The 21,362-nt window shown below is 38.2% G+C and overlaps 1 protein-coding gene across 1 annotated transcript in view; it reads right to left on the minus strand.

Moving 5' to 3' along the window:
- Nucleotides 1-1,663: 1,663 nt before the first annotated feature.
- CALD1 (caldesmon 1) overlaps nt 1,664-21,362 on the minus strand; it is a 171,416-nt gene continuing 151,717 nt past the window's right edge. Inside the window, 7 exon segments of the mRNA XM_039860609.1 lie at nt 1,664-3,999; nt 7,091-7,171; nt 12,538-12,633; nt 13,091-13,228; nt 15,288-15,366; nt 15,464-15,507; nt 20,429-20,569. Of these exon segments, the coding sequence (XP_039716543.1) occupies nt 3,994-3,999; nt 7,091-7,171; nt 12,538-12,633; nt 13,091-13,228; nt 15,288-15,366; nt 15,464-15,507; nt 20,429-20,569 (585 nt within the window). The 3' untranslated portion in view covers nt 1,664-3,993.

The raw sequence follows: 21,362 nt of genomic DNA on the forward strand, positions 1-21,362 counted from the left end.
AGTTTAACAAATCCTCATCCCTGACGCTTAGAAGATTCTTTTGTTCCCCAGCCCCCTTGGGTTGCCAAAAGTCTAGCCCAGTTTCTCAGCTGCCTCTTGTAGATCAGCATATGCTCCGAAGCAGAATTCCCAGCATAAAGGCAAGAGAGAAAAAGCAACTTCGAATAGGTAGCACTTAATTAGAATGCTATTTAAATGTGAAAATATCAATAATTACATTAAATATAAAAGGACTAAATAGTCCAGTTAAAACTCGAAGATGATCAGACTGGATCAACACTCAACCCAAACCATATGATTTTCAAAGACATGCATCTAAAACTAAAGGATATACAAAGGTTGAAAGTAAAGGGGTAGAAAACGTTACATCATGCATTGTAGCAATATTAAGAGTAGAAAAAAAACTTCAAGTCAAAAATCTTTGCTACACATAGATATTCACTTCATAATGATAAACTATTTAATTCACAGGGAAGACATAGTTCTAGATTTCTATATGCACTTAAAATATGGAAAACAAAAGTAATAGAATTACAAGGAGAAACAGACACATCCATAATCATAGTGGGAGAGCTTCGCTTTTTTCCCTCAATAACAGAACAAAAGCACACAAAAAAAATCAGGACATAGAATGTTTGAACAACATGATTAATAAGCTTGACACAAATAGACACGGCACTCAAATCGAGACCTTCTTTCTTCTGTAGAACACATATTTAGGATTGCGAGATCTTTTTTCCTTATCCGTTCTTCCATTGGAGACCGCATGCAAGCGAGGATAGGAAAATCCCTGTAATACACCCCTCTATATCACACAAGAGACCATAATATCTTATACCCTGACCATGCACACTGTAAAATTAATTTTCACCCATCCCTCATCCTGTCAGCTTGGTACTAGTACTACACATTATATTCTTTTCATTTTGTGAACTGACTTCGAAGACAACGATCTTATTGTCTAAACTTATTTCCATCTCCCTTTTTGTTAGGACATAGTAGTAAAAAGTACTAATTATATTTTACGTTACAGTAACTTAGTTAATTCTTTCAATCATATGGGCAGGATTTAGGGGACTGTCAGAAGCTCTGGACTCAGAATTTAAAACCTTTACGAGAAGAACCTCAGATTTCAGGACAAATAGTGCTACATAAAAATGCTAAATTACAATGAAGAAACATCTTGGGATTTAAATGTAATCGTCCGTGCCTTGCCAATAGTGAGCATTCTTCAAATGAATGGTATATGTTAAATGAGCACTGCCTTTGGGGAAACAGTACTGTGCCATCTCAGGATCAAGAAAGGTGCTATTTGACAGCACTGGGAATGAGAAGGAGGATAGAGGAATATTTGATAATTTGTTGAAAAAGAAATTTTAAAATCTCTCTTTTCAACCTGTTCTGTACATGTTTGGTCAGTTGTCTATACCAGAGTAATTTTCAGTATTTTGTTAGAAAATTACTGAAAATTACTCTGGTATAGACAACTGTTAGAAAATGGCCTGTAATTAGAAGTTTTTAAAAAATATAAAATGGCTTTTTTTTTTTTAAGAGCGAAACCAAGTCTTAATCAGAAATAGACATTTTGCTATGCCATCATCTATATTACAACAAAAATAACTCTTGTAATCCATACAGTACATAAAGATAAGTGAGGCAAAGGTGTTTGGAGGAATTCCATTTATTGTGGATGCTTTTTCACAATACATATTTATTGCAGCGATCAATTATCAGTGACAAATATCAAGTGTTTATAAAATTTTTAGGAATGGCAGATTCACAGAACATGCTAGTCACCTTGCAGCTTTACCTCTTAAAGATAACAAAGAGCGTTGTAATCAAACAGGTAAACAAAGAATTTGTTTTTCAAAAGATTAAATCCAAACTAAACAAAATTCTACCCTAAAATGTATTCCATCCAAATATTGGAATAAAAGTCAGGATCGACATATTCTCTTCTCAACTTTAGATTTTCTAGAAAAACATATATAATAGTGATCAGAAGCTCTTGTTCAAAAGTACAACAAAGCAATGTTACATCGCCATGGGCCTTAATTCAAACTTTGATCTGTTTCATCCCAATGATGGGAGTCCATGCTAAATCAGGCACTACATGTGGATTATAGTTCATCTTATCACAGACTCATATCTACTCTGTCTTGGGCAGATGATTTGTGCAGTCTAGGCGGCTTTCCTTGCTTTGTCCCAGGTGCGCTAAAAGCTAGAGAATTCAATTACTCTTTACTGATTTTTGAGGAAGATAGACTTTGTCAGGCAGTGGTCACTCTTCATGCCAGCACTGCCCTGGCTAGCTCTTCCAAAAAAGAGCTAGAAAAGAGTCATTTGGGAGGTTCCCTCATTGTGGTAGGAATTGAGACTAGGACCATTTTGGTTAAGTCAAATGAGGTATAAGTTTATAGAACTACCCTATATATCTCTATGCTAGAACATATTTCCAAGACACTGGAGTACTCTTATCATCTATTGGGAAGAATAGATGGACACGTATAAGCTAAAATAAGATCTGATATCTGGATTGTGTAAAAATGATGAGTTGGTGAAGACTCTTGGGGAAAAAGATAAAACTAATAAAAGTTATATATACTTCTTCAAAGTTCGACACATTACCAACTTATGATAAGTACCAATGACTAATAATATAAGTAGAAAAGTTTAATTTAAAAATTGGTTCAGTATATTAAAGATGGAAGTATTGTCATGACTTCTAAACAGTGGGTTTTGCTTACTTTTCTTCCCTGCTTCTAGACATTAGCCAAAGTTGGTCTTTGTATACCTGTCCATGGAATTTCAGTCTGCACAATCTTGTCACTAAAATTCTTGTCTTTAAATTTGAAAAAAGGAAGAGACCTCAGGTATCATCTAGGCCAACCTATTGTGAACTCGCTTTAACAGAATAAAGTTTTGGGCAAGCTTTGAGTTTGATCCAGATGGTAGATTTAGTAAAATTCACATTGGTCTTCAAGATTGCCTTTAATTATAAGCTAAATACTATGTTTCATAGAAAATGTTGATTCTATAAACTGACATTTTGATATTTTTAATCTCTCTTTTTCCTTACAGGTCATCTATCGGGCATCGAAAACATATCGATACCTATTCTGCCATGTCTCCATTGGCAAATATGAAATATTAATAGAATATTGTGATTTTTAATTTTTAAAAAGCTGTGATATTGTCTAGTTACAAGGACATACTGCTAAATACAATAGTCTAGCACATGAAAAAGCTTTCTACCATTAGTGTGTTTGTATATGTGTATGCACATACATATATGATCAGGTCATCTAAAACGTGGTTCACTATCACTACCAAAGAAATCCACAAAGCAACCAACCTAAATAAATCAGTACCCCTGTCAGCTAAAATCCTTATCCGATTTAGATATTCATCAGCATGAAAAAAGTAATACCTTAACAATACATTTTTTTTAAAAAGACAATCATCATTATAGTATCTCAAATCTGAAATGAATTAGTTTCAGAAAGTGTTACAATTGCCTACTAAGATAATTTCTTCCATGCTTTAAAGTGCAGAAACAACATGACTTTTGTATTTAAAATTAAAAAAAACAAAAACCAAAACCCACTACGGTTCATTTTTCTGGATACTGCACACATTCCTCAGGCAATTTTCAACTTGAATCTCCTTTTGTTTGACTTCCAATGTGGTTGGTATCACTGTTCACACACAGTTCTGATGATCAGTAGAAAAGTCTCTATTTCACAGCATGGGTTTCGTTAGAAACAGGCTCCTGTGCAAAGGCAGTACTTTTACCATGAACATCTCTAGACTGTGATTATTAAATATGGTGATAATATACATAGGTTTACCGGGATAATGGAAAATAAAACAAAAGGAAATGAACCCAATTTAGTAAATCAACATAAATATAAAACAGAGCACATTAACCCTCTTCAGCTGAGCTGGTCCAGCATCTTGAGTGGCTACTCTGGGGTTCTTTCTTCAACTGTCTCAGACCTGCTAAGAGAAGAGAGCTTTGAATCAGCAGGCCACGGCGCTCCAGCCAGCCGTTTTGTGTCAGAAGAAAAAAAAAATGAATTATAATATGACAGGGATAAATATTTATGAAAGGGAGGGTTATTGCTGGCGTTCTACTCAAATATGCTCCTCTTCTTTTAGTCTATGTTCTCTCGTTGATTTTTTTCCCTTTCCTTTCTTTCTTATTTCCTTTCTCTCTCCTCCTCCCCTTCCTTCCTCCTTCCCTTCCTTCCTCCTTCCTTCCTTCCTTTCCTTTTCCTTCTTTTCCTTCTTCCTTCCTTCCTTCCTTCCTTCTTCTTCCTTCTTCCTTCTTTCCTTCCTTCTTCCTTCTTTCCTTCCTTCCTTCCTTCTTTTTCTTCCTTTTTTCTTCTTCCTTCTTCTGCCTAGCTGCCATGGCATTCATCTAGATTGGGTTGGACTTGTTTGAATTTTTTTTAAATGCGGACGTCAATTTAGGCCAGGAGGGCCACACATTGCATTCCAGGGTCAGCCACGTTGAGGCACGATGATGAAGTAGAATATTCTTACCTTTGGTTTTCTTCTATTTTTTTTTTTTTATGGTCTTCCTCCTGTTCTTACATCCCTACTCTTGAAGCTTATATCTGACAGTCTTATTTGTTTGTGTACCATTTCTTTTTTTGCTAAAAATCTTTGCTGAACTATTCACAAATATTAAAGTACAGTCATCCCTCAGTATCCCAGAGGAAATGGCTCCAGGACCCACTGCAGATACCAAAATCTGTGGATGCTCAAGTCCCTTACAGAAAATGGAGTAGTATTTGCATATAACCTACACACATCCTCCCGTATACTTTAAATCATCTCTAGATTACTTATATACCCAATCCAATGTAAATGCTTTATAAATAGTTTACATACTGTATTGTTTACGAAATGATGACCAGAAAAAAAGTCTGTACGTGTTTGATGCAGATGCAACCATGGCAGGCCCTACTAGGTAGGCCGATGTCAGCAATAACTTGACATATTTTTCCCCAAATAGTTTCACTCCTCAGTTGAATCCATGATGCAGAACCTGTGGATGTGTGTGAGTGTGTGTGTGTGTGGGGCGGGAGTAGTGAGCAACTGTGTTATGAATCTGCATTTTCAAATGTGTTGTGTATATTTTCATTTCAAATGAGTGACTGCAGGACATGTGGTAAGTCTGACAGTTTGGAGCAAAGCAACTAACTACTCTGCTACCTCAGAAACTCAGCTCTGGGCCTGGTGATTGTATTATCATGGTTATTGCGGAAAGCGTTTCATGGCCTGGGCTGAGGAGGAAGGGGCAGTGTGTGTGAAGGCTCGCTCGGTCGCCTTCCTGTCTTGTGCCACCCCCACTGCTCATGTCGTGTTGCATGTGAGTGGTGGTCTCTGCATCTACCATTCCCGATGACATCTTTACTCCCCTTCTCGGGACCCCGGCTCAGGGCAATGTCATCCAGAGGGGCTCCATTACATCTCATTATACCGGTGATGATGGACTCTGGACAGCTAGATTTCTCCTACTCGGAAAGGGGACTATATAAACACTTGGACTGCCATTTTTGAAAGGTCAGAGACCAATACTAGAGGGGCCATATGGCTTAGGCCAACAAAAGATCATTCTTTGTTTAAAACAAACAAACAAACAAACAAACAAATTAAAGAACAATTTTCCTATCCCCTTCCTTCCACCAGGAGAAAATTATACGAAGAACTTTAAAACTCTGTATTTTGTGTATAATATGCAACCTTCAAAAGAAAGCAGCATGTATCATGGTAAAGAATGTAGGCTCAGACGAGACTGCCTGAGTTTCAGTCCAAGCTCTGCTACTTATTTGCTGTGTGACTTTGGGAATGTTACTTAATCTCTCTGTGCCTCATTTTCCTCAGCTCTAAATGAGGTAATAATAATCCCTACTTCCCATGGTAGTTGGAGGGTCAAATGAGATAATGTAGCTTCTGAAGGTGGAATAATGCCTTGCATATAGTGGATTCTCACTAAGTGTTAGGGGTTTGTAGTGGTCATTATGAGGTACTTTTAACATATTTAGCAATGACTTAGGAAACTGAACTTGTTTAAAAGTCACTTTAAGTAGAGAGGCTGGACTAGCAATTTTTTTTGAAGTGTAAGAGTGATCAAGAGCTAATGAGAAGACAGAGTGATATTTAGGCAACGGTACCAGACTTAAAAGCACATAGAAAGTAGAAAAGGGTAGGAGTTTTTTTCAATCCAGTGCATTGTAGTGATTCTCCAGTTGCCTTTGAGAGGTTCTTCCGTCCTAAGTTTGCTTAAAAAGTGCTTCTGGCTTTTAGAGTTCTAAGTAGACCCATAAGCAAACTGTTCTAATCTTATTGTTGGTCTCTGATTCCTCTCTCTTCAATTTCCCTCTATTGAAGGAGAAGGCTGGGTTATTAGTGGGAGTGGGGAAGGGTTATGATAAGGAGTCAAATTAGCCTCTTATACGACAAAGGGTCCTATTTTTAGTCACAGCATCATTCAGATATTGTCCAGAGCCTCCTTTATAAAGAATGAACAAACCCTTTGAGCAGAAGATCAAAAAAAGCGATAGATCCAAGCCTTCTTAGCTATTAGTTTTCATAGAGTAGCAAGTTTTGCCTAACTTTAGAATATTATTTTAACTTTTCGCCACAGCGACCTTGAGTTTTAGGCTGCTGGCGATGCAATCTCTTAGGATGGTTCCAGAAAGTGACTTTGGAGCCGCTTAGGGAGATGGATGTTTTTCCCTAGGTGATCCTCAAATGGCTAGGGCTCCAAGCCTGGACCTCGTAAGGAAGCGCAGACCACGCTTATACTGTATGGCTTTCTGCTGTCGACACTCCTACCACTACAGCGTTCCCTGAATATCTTACTGGGCACCATCCCACGGACTAGTTATGCTGGATGTAATGCCGAAGGCTCCATGAACTTGGCCTTTCGCTGCCCTCTGTACGGGTCTTTAGAAACTGATGGTCACCTGGGCCAGGTTCTGTGGATCAGTGGTATTTCTCATTTTACCTGGGATATCATACTGCAGGATACAACAGGGGGAAAAACCCTATGAAATTCACCCTTCCAGTAGATTACCTTAGTGGGGGATGTGACCTTATCCACAGATTGCTTTTCCCAGAGGTTCCGCTTGCCAGATACGTCTCCTGGCCTCAAATCCTGATGAAGAGAAAGCAGAAAAAATTAATATGTGGGCATTTATATTTTCTGGCCAAGTCTAAATGAAACACCACATCTCTTATTTATTTATTTGTCTGAATCAATTTCTTGTTTAATACACTTTATCCTAGTGATCCAAACTGGATGGAATAAAAAGATCACTAGCCATTATTCGTTTTTATACAGACCTTGACCTTTGTTATAATATGAGAATGGGCTGGAACCACCCAACATTTAAATCCTGTCCTTCACCAAGGACTTACTGTGTATTGACCAGTAAAATTGGAATATAAGCATATTTAAAATAGTGGAGCCTGTTTCTAACTTTCTATGCTCTTACGAGAGAATAGAGCATAGGTTAGTTTTACAAACATTTGACTCTTGAACAATTGAGAGTTAGGGGCACTGACCTCTGTGTAAGTAGAAAAGCCATGTATAACTTTTGATTCTCCCAAAACCTAGCCACTAACAGCCTACTGTTGACTGGAAGCCTTATCAGTAACGAAGACAGTTGAGTAACACATATTTTGTATGGTACATGTATTACATACTGTATTCTTACAACAAAGTAAGCTAGAGAAAAGAAAATACTGTTTAGAAAATCATAGGGAAAATACATTTATGATATTTACTGAAAAAAATCTGCGTATTGGTGGACCCACGCAGTTCAGACCCCTGTTGTTCAAGGTCAACCATAATTCCTTTGGGTGGGATGGGCAGTTCTTCCCTTGCAGATTAATTTTCTTTGGGTGCCCTGCCCATGTCTCCCAGCCCTTAGGGCGTTAGTGCATGCCAGCCTGACTTCCACCTGCCACACACATGGCATGTTGTTGCCTGAGGACTTTCTCTGGCTGGAGAAGCCCACTTAGCCAACCCAAGAGGCAGGCTGGACCTTCAGGAAATTACCGTCCCCAGGGGACAGTCCTCAACTGCTCACCCATGACACCTGGTGCAAGAGCACTTCTCAGGCTCACTGACGCCTCAGGTGGGATACCTCTGAAGCATGTGTTTCATGGTGGCTTCCAGGCTCCCCCAGCGGAATGAAGTTTTAATAGCCCATGTGGTGACTTGCTTAATGCCATTCCTTATCGGCTGCCATCTTTTCTCGTCTCACTACTGGTACCATTTTCTTCACCTCCCAAGTAAACCACTTGCACTCGAATCACTATCTTAAGGTCTGCTTCTGGGCGGTCTAAACTGAGATACTTTTCTAATTGTACTTTCCTCAGACAAAAATTATTTTGCGTTTCCTGAAGAGCAAGTGGATAGATAATTCAGAAGTGTATCAGTAGAACCTAGCCCCACCAAAGTAAACATTTACCACTAACTGTATCCATAAGGAAAACTGACAGTTAATGACATATGTGAGAACATGTGGAAATCTTGGGAAGAAAACATTAAAATATGATTGATAACAGCTAGACAGCCTTAATTCTTTATTTGCTACCTCATAATTAATTTGGTTTGGATAAAGATCCAAATTTCTGTTTCTACTTACTTTTCTTCCAGCATTTGCTTATATTAGTACTTGGCAAAAGGCAGTTTGTAGGAAATAAATGTGTTTTAACTGAAATAGTCATGTTTACTCTGGCACACCCTTTTCTCATTAGGAAGGCAAAGCTAACAGCAATTGCGTTTATCCACGGACCCCAGTCTAAATGGACGTTTTTCTGACAAATAGTATGGAGATCACGACATTGAAAATGCACTGGTTAAATGGTACCATGTGAAGCATTTCAGATTTGCCTTAATCTTCCCGAGTTTTTGGATTTCCATTGTGGCATGAATTCCTGATATTCTATTAGAGAGTCACACCTATTTAACTTGGAAGCAGTAAGTAACAAATCAGATTGTTTTTGAAGAATTCCACTCCATTTGCCAGTGTAGGTAGAAGCTGCCAAATTGTCTGGAAGACTGTTTTAAAATTTTGGAAACTCTAATTAGGAACATGCTGAGGGAAGCTCTGGAGAGTGGCTATTATTACTTTATTTATTTGATTCATAGAAGACAAATATTTTTCTTTCACATGAATGTTCTACCGAAGAAAACGGATCATATTTCCCTTAAATCCTACCTATGAATCTTTTGAGATCACTTACAGGGTTTAAAGAATTTATTTTCAGAAAATATTAGCATCCAAGTGGCAAGTTGGCATTTTAAATCAAAGGGGAAATATAAATGAAATTACCTGACCAGACTACATTTTAGAGAAAAACCCGCTCCAGAAGAAGAGTGAGAAATGAAGGCAGGAGAAGCAGGTTTCCAATCAACCAGAGATCAAAGAATGAAGAAGAGAATTCAAGCTGAGAAAGACACAGTTGGTTTTTTTTTTTAAACAAAAAGAAAGACAAATTAGCATTTTAATTGCTGTATATAACATGTAGTTTAGACATAAAGAACAGACAAACCAGCTAAAACAGACATGTTCAGAACTGAATTCCAGTTACAAAGTTACACTGAAATCCTACAAATTCTACCCATAAATAGCAATAGATGTCCCATTAAGGGATCAGAAGTAAAGCAATGTTTACTCTTAAATAATTTTCTGGGACCACTCTCCCCCCAAGTAATATTGATTTGACAAACTATTTTGAGCACTTTTAATTCTCAGTATATGTGGAAATTATTATGCAACTTGGAAGTGGATGGGTTTTCTCTCCAGTGAACTTTAGAACCGCACACTGATCCCAAAGGACACACTCATTTCCTTCTTCCTGAGGTTTCGCTGGGTGAGGACCACTTTGGTGAGAGACTTTCCCTCTGACTTTTCCTTAATGGCTATATGCCACACATCTGCAAATACAAACCCAGGCTTTCCTCTCTACCCACAAACGCCAAGGAATATAAACAAGGGACTGAGAATAAATAAATCACTGCTGGTCTAAAATCAGAAGGCACTTTTGGGTAATCCTTTGACATCCTGGGCTCAGGGTCAGGCTGACCAGAGTTCCAAAGGCGTCAAACTCGATGCCTGCCATGAAGGGAAAGGCTGGAAATGCAAATGCTTAAAGAGGCTTGGTGTAAGAAAAATAAGGAAAGGAGAGAATCAACGAATTCAAGAGTATATGCCTCTGCACCTCAAAAATATGTTCAAATTATAATTTTTAAAAGGAAAATAAAGCACAATAATGTAGGTCGAACTGTAGAGATCTTGGCTGCAGGCCACCAGTATGAGACCCCCTGACAAGACCTGGGCAAGATCCTTGCATGACAGCCAAGTTTTATGCATCTGCAGGATCCTTCTAGCCCCATTTCCACAGCTTGGAAATTTCATCTCTTTTCTGCTGGATCCATAGAGTCTGTAAGTTACTCTCCTGCCTGCTTTGACTCCAGGTCATATCTTGTCCCAAAGAGAATGCCACGTTGCTATTTATACTTCGACTAGGGCTGGCTGTAATACCCCTGGAATGGGCACAAAGCTTAGAGTTGCTTATTAAGTATAATCAAGCTAGCTTTTTATTTACAACAGCAATTACATATTGCTTTCGTCCAGTCTGGCAGGAAGTCACCGTAGTCTGCAAAATCCAATAGGATATAGGAAAAAGGGATCACTAAAATCTGTACTAATTGCCACATTCTTCTTTCCTTTTCCTTCTAACCTCTAGTAGATAGTCTAACAAATTATTTACTAAATAGCAGGTAAAGCAGGCAATAATTTTGTTATTTCCCTTTCGTCCTGCAATTTTTAGGAGGCCATCAGTAACTTCAGAAAACGGGGCTTTTTGTGGAGACCTTGACACAATTATACCTATTGTAACAGCTGAATCAACTATTTTTAACTCTCCCGTTAGGATGAGATTGATGATGATAGGCTTATCAGCTAAAGTTCTGATAAAAGAGTATGTGTCAAGTTATGGGCCAAATGTGCGTGTAATCTGGCATAAAAATGAAATAGGTCACACATACAATAAATGTGAAGAAGTGACTATATCCTCTGGCAATATGCCAAATTCATCAGAGGAAAACATACACTTTTCTCTCTGTATCTTTGCTATTTTGAGAGTTCTTCGTGGGTTTATGTACTTCCTGAAATTGTGTTATATGCATGTTTTGGGGGAGAAGTTTCTCAGATTTGATTGGGTTTTGGGTCCATAATTCATAAAGGTTAATCATCACTGGTCTGGAGCCACAGCATTTATAGAAATTGCCGTTACAAAAAATAACTTCTACTCTCTATGTGTCACCTTGGGTGCTGGAGAAACTCGAGGCACTAAAGGTATGTGCTCGCCTCGACTGTCTCCTTTTATAGGCCCCCTTTCCTGCAGGTACTGGGAGAGGGAAAAAGATGTTTTCTCAATATATAGACTGTCCAATTGTAAATTGGGTTTACATTGGTTTTACACCTCTGGTGCGCCCTTATGCAAAGAATTCTGGGCTCAACATTAGTTGTCTATAAGGAGTTGTGCCCCAAAAAGGTATGAAAATATTTTCATTTTTTCTTTTTTCTTTTTAAATTGGGAAAGTGATACACTTTAGTGACTTCGGAGATTAAATGTGAAGCCGATGGATACAATTAAATGCTCAACAGTGCAGAGCTCTAGGATTTGGAAGGCTTTTCTTCTGTCTCTGGAGTGGTTATGATAGTTGAATTTCTGCTTCTTTGGGCACCAACAAAGGTATAAAAGCAAGCTTAACAGAGAAAGCTCATCAATATATAGTAGGGAGCTTAATAAGGTTTTTGAATATAATGACAAATGCAAGGCAATTATCATATGCATTCAATAAAAAGGTTAAAAGAACATTTTTATAGTAAGATACCATACCTAATAAGAAAAATTTAGATTTCCAAAAATAATATTCACAACCTGTTTTTATAGTTTCCAGTTTTACCTTTTTTTTTTTTAATGGCTTTCCTTTGCAGGTGCTGACAAGAAAATTATAACAATTATTTCAACAACTACCCAATAACTGTATTTGTGTTTTCCGTTACAGAAATTAGGCAAATTAGAAAATAAGAGTGTAAAATAGGCAACATTCACATTCTTTTGGAAATAAGTTTATGGGTACTCTTGACAGAGAAGCGGCCAAGATAATTTGACATTTTTATTTTCAAATTCCTAGCTGTATTTTATAGAATAGGAGCTAAACAAATAGATAAGTTAAGGGTATAAATTTGAACAGCCTCAGCATTCTGGCTAGCTATACTCCCTAGAGGGTATCTTTTTACCCTCTGGGTAATTATCGTTCAGTTGCTGGGGACTGTTCTCTCTAAATCGTAGGTCCTCCTTGTTTGTTATTCAGCAGTGACCGCAAAATAAACAGGAGCATTGCTTTCCCACGCTTCGCAAATAGCAAATAGCCCGTTTTTCTTCTGCTGCTGGAGGCTGAGAGATCAAAGAAATTCAGAAAAACCCGAAGCTACTTACAGAAGGTTTGGGAGCAGGTGACTTGTTTCCATCTGGGGTTTTGGTTAGCCATTCATTGATGCGGCTGGAAACCCCCACCTTCAAGCCAGCAGTTTCCTGAAAAGAGTCCATCATCCAATATTAAAGAAGAAAACCCCAAACTTTACCTGGAAAGGCATCTTCAAAGCAACCTCAAAATACTATTAAGTATTATTTCACATGGCCATCCCATAACAGGAGTCATTTATATGTTATCTTTAATATTTTGAGTACAATAAATCTTAAACTTGACATTTAAAGAATATGTTACCTGGTTTTCTTTTCCCAGCACCTCACCCCACTCCAACACCTAGGCTGATGACTCATTTCAGGGACTTTATTTAGAGTACGGTGGCCAGAGCGTGGGTACAGTCTAGCTTCATGAACACATTCTCTCTGAGCTCGTTTTAGCAATTGTTGGGAATGACAGAATTACACCTTCTTCACTGCCTTTATAATTAACTAGCATGATTCTTAAAAAAAAAAAAAGGGTGGGGTAATCCACCTTCCAAAATTGGCCAAAGTCCTGGCTCACCTTGTTTGGCGTGCCCGATGCAGCGGGGGATGAGAACACATTCCCTTTCTCCCACATGCTCTTCATGTTGCGAACACCTTCGGCAGGAACTGGAAGATCCGAGGCTGCTGGCTTTGTAGGTTTTGAGGTTTTCGTTCCCTGGAGCGTGTGAATTATTTTTAGAATTGGTGCTAAGTTTGTTCTTGGAAAACAATAGGGAGTTTGTCTTCCTCAACTATGTTAGTTAAAAAAAATCCATTGTGTAAATGTCTTCACCAAATATGAGAGTTATGATTTCTATATCAAACTACATTCTGAGGCCATATATATCTCAAAATAAACCCTAAGATCTAGCTCAGTCCTTCAAAAATGGCGTCTGCTTTTTATTGGGATGCCATTTATTGTTCAAGGGATATTCTACTTTATTTCTTCAGCAGACACTTTTTTTTTTTTATGCCTTCAGCACCTGGTCTTCTTAGGTGGTCTCCCAGCCAAGTACTACCCAGGCCACACCCCATTTAGCTTCCAAGATCAGACATCGGGCTTGTTCAAGGTGACATGGCCGTAAACCATGGACCGTGGGGTGTGAACCCAGGACCTTCTATGTGTAAAGCAGACATGCTAACTACTATACTAGGGAACTCTGTCCTTCAGCAGATACATAAGTGTCTACTGCGTGCGGGGTACTGTCTGGGCTCTGGGGATATAGTGGTATTTAAAACAAGACAGTCAGCTCTGTAAGCTGCAGTAGACTCATTTTAATAGGGCAGAAACATAGTAACTAATTATACAGGTATTTATTTCACATTGCAATAAAGCATGCCAAGAGAGCACCCAATAGGGGAATAATAGAAAATTAGTGTACAGGAGCAAAAAGGCTACTCTGAGGAAGTGACACTTAAACCCAGATTTGATGGAAGACTTGGAAGTGGCTAGGGGAAAGACGGTGCAAACACCATCCCATGCAGAAGGAACAGCATATGCAAAAGACCGAAGACGGGGACATGCTGGGACTGGAAGAGTGAGAGGCCACTGCATGGAGCACATGATGGAAGGAGGAAAGAATGGATGGAAGGAAGAAAAGTGTACATTCAAGATACTTTTCCAGCAGCAGTGATGGGCATAGCCAGGATTATGCAGCTTCTCTGTTGGTCCTACTTTGTGGCCTATGGCATGTGTCGTCAAGGTGGCCAGCCAAAGTGAGTGGCACCATCACTGGACTAGGAATAGGCTGAAGCCACAGTCTTGGCTTTATTAATGCTATGAGAGCTGTGATTAATTCAAGCACAGAAAATAACTGTTTGCAATTTGTCTTATATTTTAGTGGATGTTAAACATGTGAAAAATCACCTCTTGAGGGTTAGGACTTGATTATTCATTTGATAAATCATTCAGGCCTCTCTCTTTCTTTTACCCTCTTATTATTTGATTGTGAACTATTTTACACTTATCTCCACTATGCAGTAGAAAGGAGAGGAGAAAATCAAATCAAACAGATCCAATTAGTTTATAGCAGCTGTTCTGATGTAGAAGGCAGCTAAAACCACTGACTAAAGTCTACATAAAGAGGGGAAAAATGGGATCACATTTTGATCAGTGATACCCTACCTTCTTAGTGCTTTGATACTTGGAAATATATATTATTTCTAAATATAATAGAACTGCTAGGTCTTTTGGGTGGAAAAATATTGGAAAAGACAGAAGCATAAAACTGTGGTTCTTCAAGTGAAAAATAACCAATTTGAAATCGATGTTGATTACACTTGGGCTGGTCATCATCTTTATATTAACTTATATTTGATAATAGAAATTTGATATATTTGATAATAAAAATATATTTGATAACAAAAATTTCTCTAAACAATAGAAGATTAAATAAGGTTGTAAGAAACCTGTTTAAACTACATCTGGGAACACATTTTATAAGGAATTAATATTAGAAGATGTACTTACTAACATATAAATAATATAGTTGAATACCAATAAACCCATCCATTAAAAGAATAACACCTTCACTAAGGAATACTCAGGCTGAAAGTAGTAAACGATAATTTATTTAAAACTCTTCTATAATTTATCTTTATTATTATTCTTCTCCAAAACTAGTTCTAACGCTAATGGGGTTATTGAATTTGATTACTGTCCTAAGTGTTTCTATGATCGTTTGTATAAGCAGAGTCAATTTCTGTTTGACCATAATCTTGAGGAAACCTCTTACCTCGATGGCACTGGTGTATTGCTCCAGTCTGCTGTCAATCTTGGAGACAACTGCTGCCTGATGAGTTGATTTGACACCACTGTTAATAAACACATACGCATATGTAAAAATATGATAGAATCTTTCCATACATATAATGGCTAATGATTCTCAGTTGAACAACCAACCATACTTACCTTTTCTGCACAGACTTGTTCAAAAATTCTGCTCGCTCTTCTATCTAGGAATTAAAAAAAAAGTTAATATTTTCAGCTCATAAACAGTGTCTTTTAGCCCATACCATTATCTTCCCTCAACCTGGTGGATAAAAGCACCAAAGAGTGTCATACAGTTTTAGGGTGCTGTATATAGCAGCTCTGCTACAGAGGAAAACTACATATAAGGCATTTGATAATGAGACTCAAGAGACAAAGGTAGGATTGGCAGAAGAAAGAGAAAGCGTGTAGAGAAATACGAAATTCTGCAGGCAAATTAAAAACTAGATAGAAATGGAATAAAAATACCTCTGAAATAATATAAATCAATGGCAAAATAATTACATTTCAAGACGATAACAATAATTTCTTTCTGACATATTTAAAAATTTCTTTCTTTATTGAATTGACCTATAGCATTATACTAATTTCAGGTGTACAACTTGATGATTGACTATTCGACCGTACTGTGAAATGATCACCACATAAGTCTAGTTAATATCCATCACCTGACAAAATTTTTTCTTTTTGTGATGAGAACTTTGAAGATCTACTCTCTTAGCAACAATAATAATTTTTTCAAAACCACATCTTTTTAGGACATGTTTACACGAGTATAGATGTACCATACTCTTTCATGAAGAAGAATGTCCACGATGTTTTGACTATGTATTTGGTATGTATTAGGGTCAAATAAGAACGATAACCAGGAACTGTGAACTATTCACTTACGGCTTAGCCTGGTTTCCTAACTTGATAGCTGCGAAGCCTATTGCCAAACTTAATTTGCCCTGAATGTAGAAGTTGGGGGTGGGAATGGAGTGAGACTGGGCATAGCTCATCAGTAATAGCTGAGTGAGAAGCCCCTGTTAGCCCAAGTGGGAAATAAGAAAATAAGGCCACAGAAACTGTGATGGATATACACTCAAAGGGCAGCTCATTAGTCTTTAATAAATTTTTTTTTTAAACTAGGAACTTATTTTTGTTATAACTAAAGCTACTAAATCGAATATTATATCTTACTGAAACTGCATCCATCACTCAAAGTCAGATGTTCTTTATAAGTCAGCATATATTTGTTGACTAATTATGATACCCAATTCCAAGCTGGAAATATTCCCCGCCACACATCACCTATCAATATCAGCAAATAGAAACAGCTTTTTTTGCATATGACTGCATGTGTGAAGCACACTGTTTTTGGCTCTGTTCAGGGCAGACAAGGAATCTACCAGACTACGGTTGCCCCAGGCTGGTGTGGTTGGGTGCTCCTTACAGTCTTCAGAGATGATAGTGACGTTTTCTGGACTGAACTGACTTGGGACTTGTGAACTATTAATAAATACCCTTAAGCTGTCTGGAAAATATGCTTAGTATCAGTTGAAGTCCATTTTTATAGATGTTAGTGATGATACTTTATCCTTTCCAAGATTTCTTACAGAGATAAAAGCAAACTCATTAAAAATAAAACTATACAAAAAAGTGTTTTAGGTATCCCTGAGTCTATGGGATGCAAAGGATCTTATTTTTCTGATGTAAATATAAGTGTAGAGTGTATTTCTGGAGCAAAAAGTTTCCAGTTGAATAAGGTGAAATACATTGGAACCGTGCAATGCAATGGCACTTTTAATATTATCGATCCATCCATCCATCCATCCATCCATCCATCCATCCATCCATCCATCCATCCAGCTACACCTCTATTAACTCTTTCAGTCTGTCAGTCAAACAACCAACCAATAAATTATGTTGAGTACCTACTACATAAAGTTGAACACCCAACGATGCCTATGACAGGGTCTGATTTTTTAATGAGAACATATTTTAGCAGGGGAGACTAGTAGAAAATATAAACAAAATATTTAAAATTCAATGGTAGTTACCATATTAAAGACAAGAAGAGATGTCGTGACTCTGGCAACAGTGACTGTTTGAGGAAGGTGGAGAAGGCTTTTCAGACATTTCGATATATAAGCTGAGATTCGTAGTTTAGAGTTGACGTGGTTTTATAAGTGAGTTTATGAAAGTGAGGGTGGGAGTGCCCGAGTTAGCGGGCAGAGGACATTCCTAACAGAGCAGACACATGTACAAAGATTTGGGGACCCTAGAGGCATGCAGTGCGCTGGGCCCGAAGAATGAAGAAACATTCAGCGTGGCAGAAGGACAGAGGCTCGGTGGGGGAGGTGGCAGAGGTGAGACTTGTTCTTTGTAGCATTTGCAGCAACATCGCTCTGAGTCAGGGATCATCTCGTTAACTTTGGCCTTCCAAAGGTTTATCCCAATTACAGAGGCTCTCGGAATCCAGCTTCTCCTTTTACATCTATAATATTCAGCACAGCCTGACTTCACTGTCGCATTTAGTCAGGTCTAACCACCATTTACGGATGCGCTCTCGTTGGAAAATTCCTGAACTTAGTGACTCTAGGTTATGGAACAATTTGTACTGAATTTGTAAATTAAATGTTCTGTATTAATTTAACGGGGGAAACTGATTCTCCTGAAGACCAAGAGGTGGCAGTGTTGTTCTGATAAAACGTGGAGGGAAAACACTATCAGTTTTAGAAAATTGGAACTCTCCTTACTTCATATTCTCCCCACCGCTGATAGCTGAAAACATGAATAATAACAACAAAATTTTAAATTAAATTAAATTTTATCCTTTGCATGTATTGTGTAAAAGAAATCATTCACTGCTAACATCACTTAACTATGAGAAACCAGGTTAGGGGTTTCCCAGACAGGGAACAGAAGTCATGAGAATTAACCAAATACACTAGTCAATAATGTTTCGAGGTCAAATATCAAATGTTTTTCCTCCCACTGGCATTCTAGAATGTTAACTTGTGACCAGTTATAGAAGTTGCAGAGCCAAGACTATCAACAGTTATAGGAGTTCAACTGTAGACAATTTCATATGAACCAGAGCCACAGCCAGTTCTTCAAGACACATACTACGGAGAAAGGCAATAGATTATTCCTGAAAGCATTTCTCTGTTATATAGAAATTAAAATTGTTTCATTTCTTTTTTTTTTTATGTATCTACTCTAACTGATTGCTCACACATGACTCTCTACCAGAGGGAGTAGATAAATGGCTTCCAGGGAACTCGGAAATCTGGTTGATGGGAAAACTAGAGAAATAAATAAAATCATTGGTAGAGAAGAGATATTTGAAGGAGGAGGATGGGTTGTAGTGTCTCCTGAGCAAAAGAGTGAAAATTAGAAGTTTAGGTGACTACGACTTTCTTTGTGATGCCAAGACCGTTCAAAGAAATCTTAGCATGGGTGGGATTTTGAGGAAGGTGTAAAGAGAAGGTATAATGATGTTCTTTGAATACCGATGATCCGAGAACAAAAGGACCAGTGGCTCATGGAGATAGTCTGAACGGGGTGGGTTTTTCCCTTTCTGCTCTCTCTTCCACAGCAGGGGTCTGCAAACTGTAGCCCATTTGCCCACAGGTCAAATGTGGCCCAGGTTTTTCACCCATTCCTAAAGCTAAGAATGTTTGACATTGTTAAATGGTTGAAAAATAATCAAAAGAAGAAGAATATTTTGTGACATGGGAAAATTTTATGAAATCTAACTTTTAGTGTCCATAATTGAGGCTCGCCTATGCCACAGAGCCTCTCTCTCCTCATTCTGCTTCAGCTCCGAGAGCTCACTTTTGCAGTGGTCTGCATCTGGTTGCCTTTGTAACTTCTTAAATTCCCCTGAGGCAGTTAACAACTTTGGCCCTGTGGGGCAGTCACTATGCTTTGTGCTTCTCTCCCTCACAGTATGTAGCACACATGAGGTATGTTCTAAACATTCAGTATGAAACAATAAAATCCCCCTCTGGCTTAGTTTGGATTCTGCCTGAAACAGATCTTTTTAGAGGAGAGGGTTTGAGTACAAATAGTTTATTTGGGAGGCATCAGAACTGTGACTGGGCTTAAGACGATCGGCAAGAATAAGTGAAGTTATTTAGGGCTAAAACAGCCGATTGTCATGTAAATAACTGGCTTTTGGTCATTTTAGTGTGCCACGTGATAAGGCCTCACACACGTTTATAGACACATGCACACACTTAACTGGCTGTGATTTTGTGCTGGCTTTGCCCATTGTCAATGCGTTGTAACCTAGCTAGGTTCATGGAAAATGAAGGTGAAATAAAAATGTTAAAAGTTACAATCTCTGAAGATTCATTCATTCATATATCCATTCAACAAATATTTATATCAAATAACAAATATCTGCACTGTGCCAGGTGTCCAGTGCATGTTAATTCTCATAATAAGCAAAACACAAATCTGAAAATAATGGCAGACTGAATATAGATAACAGTACTCTTCCCTCATCTCATCCATTCTCTCGTCTCCCAGTCTTGGCTCCATCCTGCTTGTTCTCTTTTCTCTTAGCAACACTTTTCTCTGACATCGATTAGGAGCTGGGCTCCATGAGGGCAGTAGTAGGACAAAACTCATCATGGCCAAGGATCCTTCCAAGTCACATTTCACCTCCTCCCCTATAATAGCTGTAAAATTTGACCTATACCATTTCTAGCTGCCCTGCTTTTAATAACGATGAAGGAAAAAAAATGAACAGCATGAAAAGAAGCTTAACCTTTATAATATATTTGACTGTTTTATAAACTTTAAATGTTTCCATTTTCAATTGCTCAAAGCAATGATGCATCTGGTGATCATGCGTCAGCGAGATCCAGAGATAGTCGCTGACTGTCATTTCGATGTATGCCAAAACGTCAGGCAAACAACAGATACAGATTTCTCCACTTTATTTCTCTCCTTTCCATATGTTGAAAAGAGAAGCTGTCAAATGGATGTGAGAAGGAGCAGAAAGATAAACGAAGCAAAGGCTTCGAATCATCAATAATTAAACAAGGGGCTAAAAGCAGTTTCTATTATTATAGTAGAGGTATTATAAGAAGGATTTCTGGGGAAAAATACCTTGAGAGATGAACCTTTAGGAGTGAAACATTTGAATGGCTTCTTGTCATCTGCTAACCCATCCTCTGGCATCTTCTGGCGTTTCTCAGCAGCTTCTGCCCTTCGCCTTTCAATCTCTTCCTTTAGCCTCCTCTTCTCTTCCTTAAGAGAGAAAGAGCAAATAACAAGGACTTCAATATCAGGTTCAAGCCAAGGGGAATGAGGGCTATAGGGAGAAAAGCACGAGTCCCACAGGAAGAAGACCCAGATTCTAGACCGGAGGCTACTGGGTCATCAAAGGCGGTCACTGGAGCTTAAACCTGAGCTCACGAGTCCAACAGCCTGATTCACATTCTGCTGCTGCCACTTCCCGACCGTGCGACCTTGACCATGTTACTTATCTGCTCTGTGCCTCAGTCTCTTCATCTGTAAAGTGAGGATAATAATAGAATCCACTGAACAGGGCTTTAGTGAGGACTAAATGAGAAAGCCCATGTAAAACGTGTAGATTAGTGCCCCATATGATGACCGCCATTAGGTCATTATCTGTCACGTCATTGAACACTGACCTTCCCTTTCTAAAAACGTGACATCAATATAAATATCTCTACTTCCTGGGAGAGTTGCAAAGACAAATGAGATAACTTATGTGTGACGTTATATAAATTTATGGTACTTATTTGTCAAATTGTACAAGAAATCACTTTATGGTGGTCCCCACCTCAACTGAGTGGGTTATTTTAAGTGGGATGACAAACCTGAAATGATGTAGATATTGCATCATTTTGAATCACCATAATGTTGAAATCACAGATGTTTACAATCTATTTCATTAAGCCCTTTGTGCCTTCGTTCCTGGTCTGGATACTCTCCCCTGTCTTCTCTCTCAGGCAAAAGTTCCAGAGCTCTGATTGAGTTGCGCATCCTTCTGTGAATGATTTTCTGAGAGATTTAT

The sequence above is a fragment of the Pteropus medius genome, unplaced genomic scaffold (genome assembly GCF_902729225.1).
Source record: "Pteropus medius unplaced genomic scaffold, Ma_sr-lr_union100, whole genome shotgun sequence".
NCBI classification, from domain to species: domain Eukaryota; kingdom Metazoa; phylum Chordata; class Mammalia; order Chiroptera; family Pteropodidae; genus Pteropus; species Pteropus medius.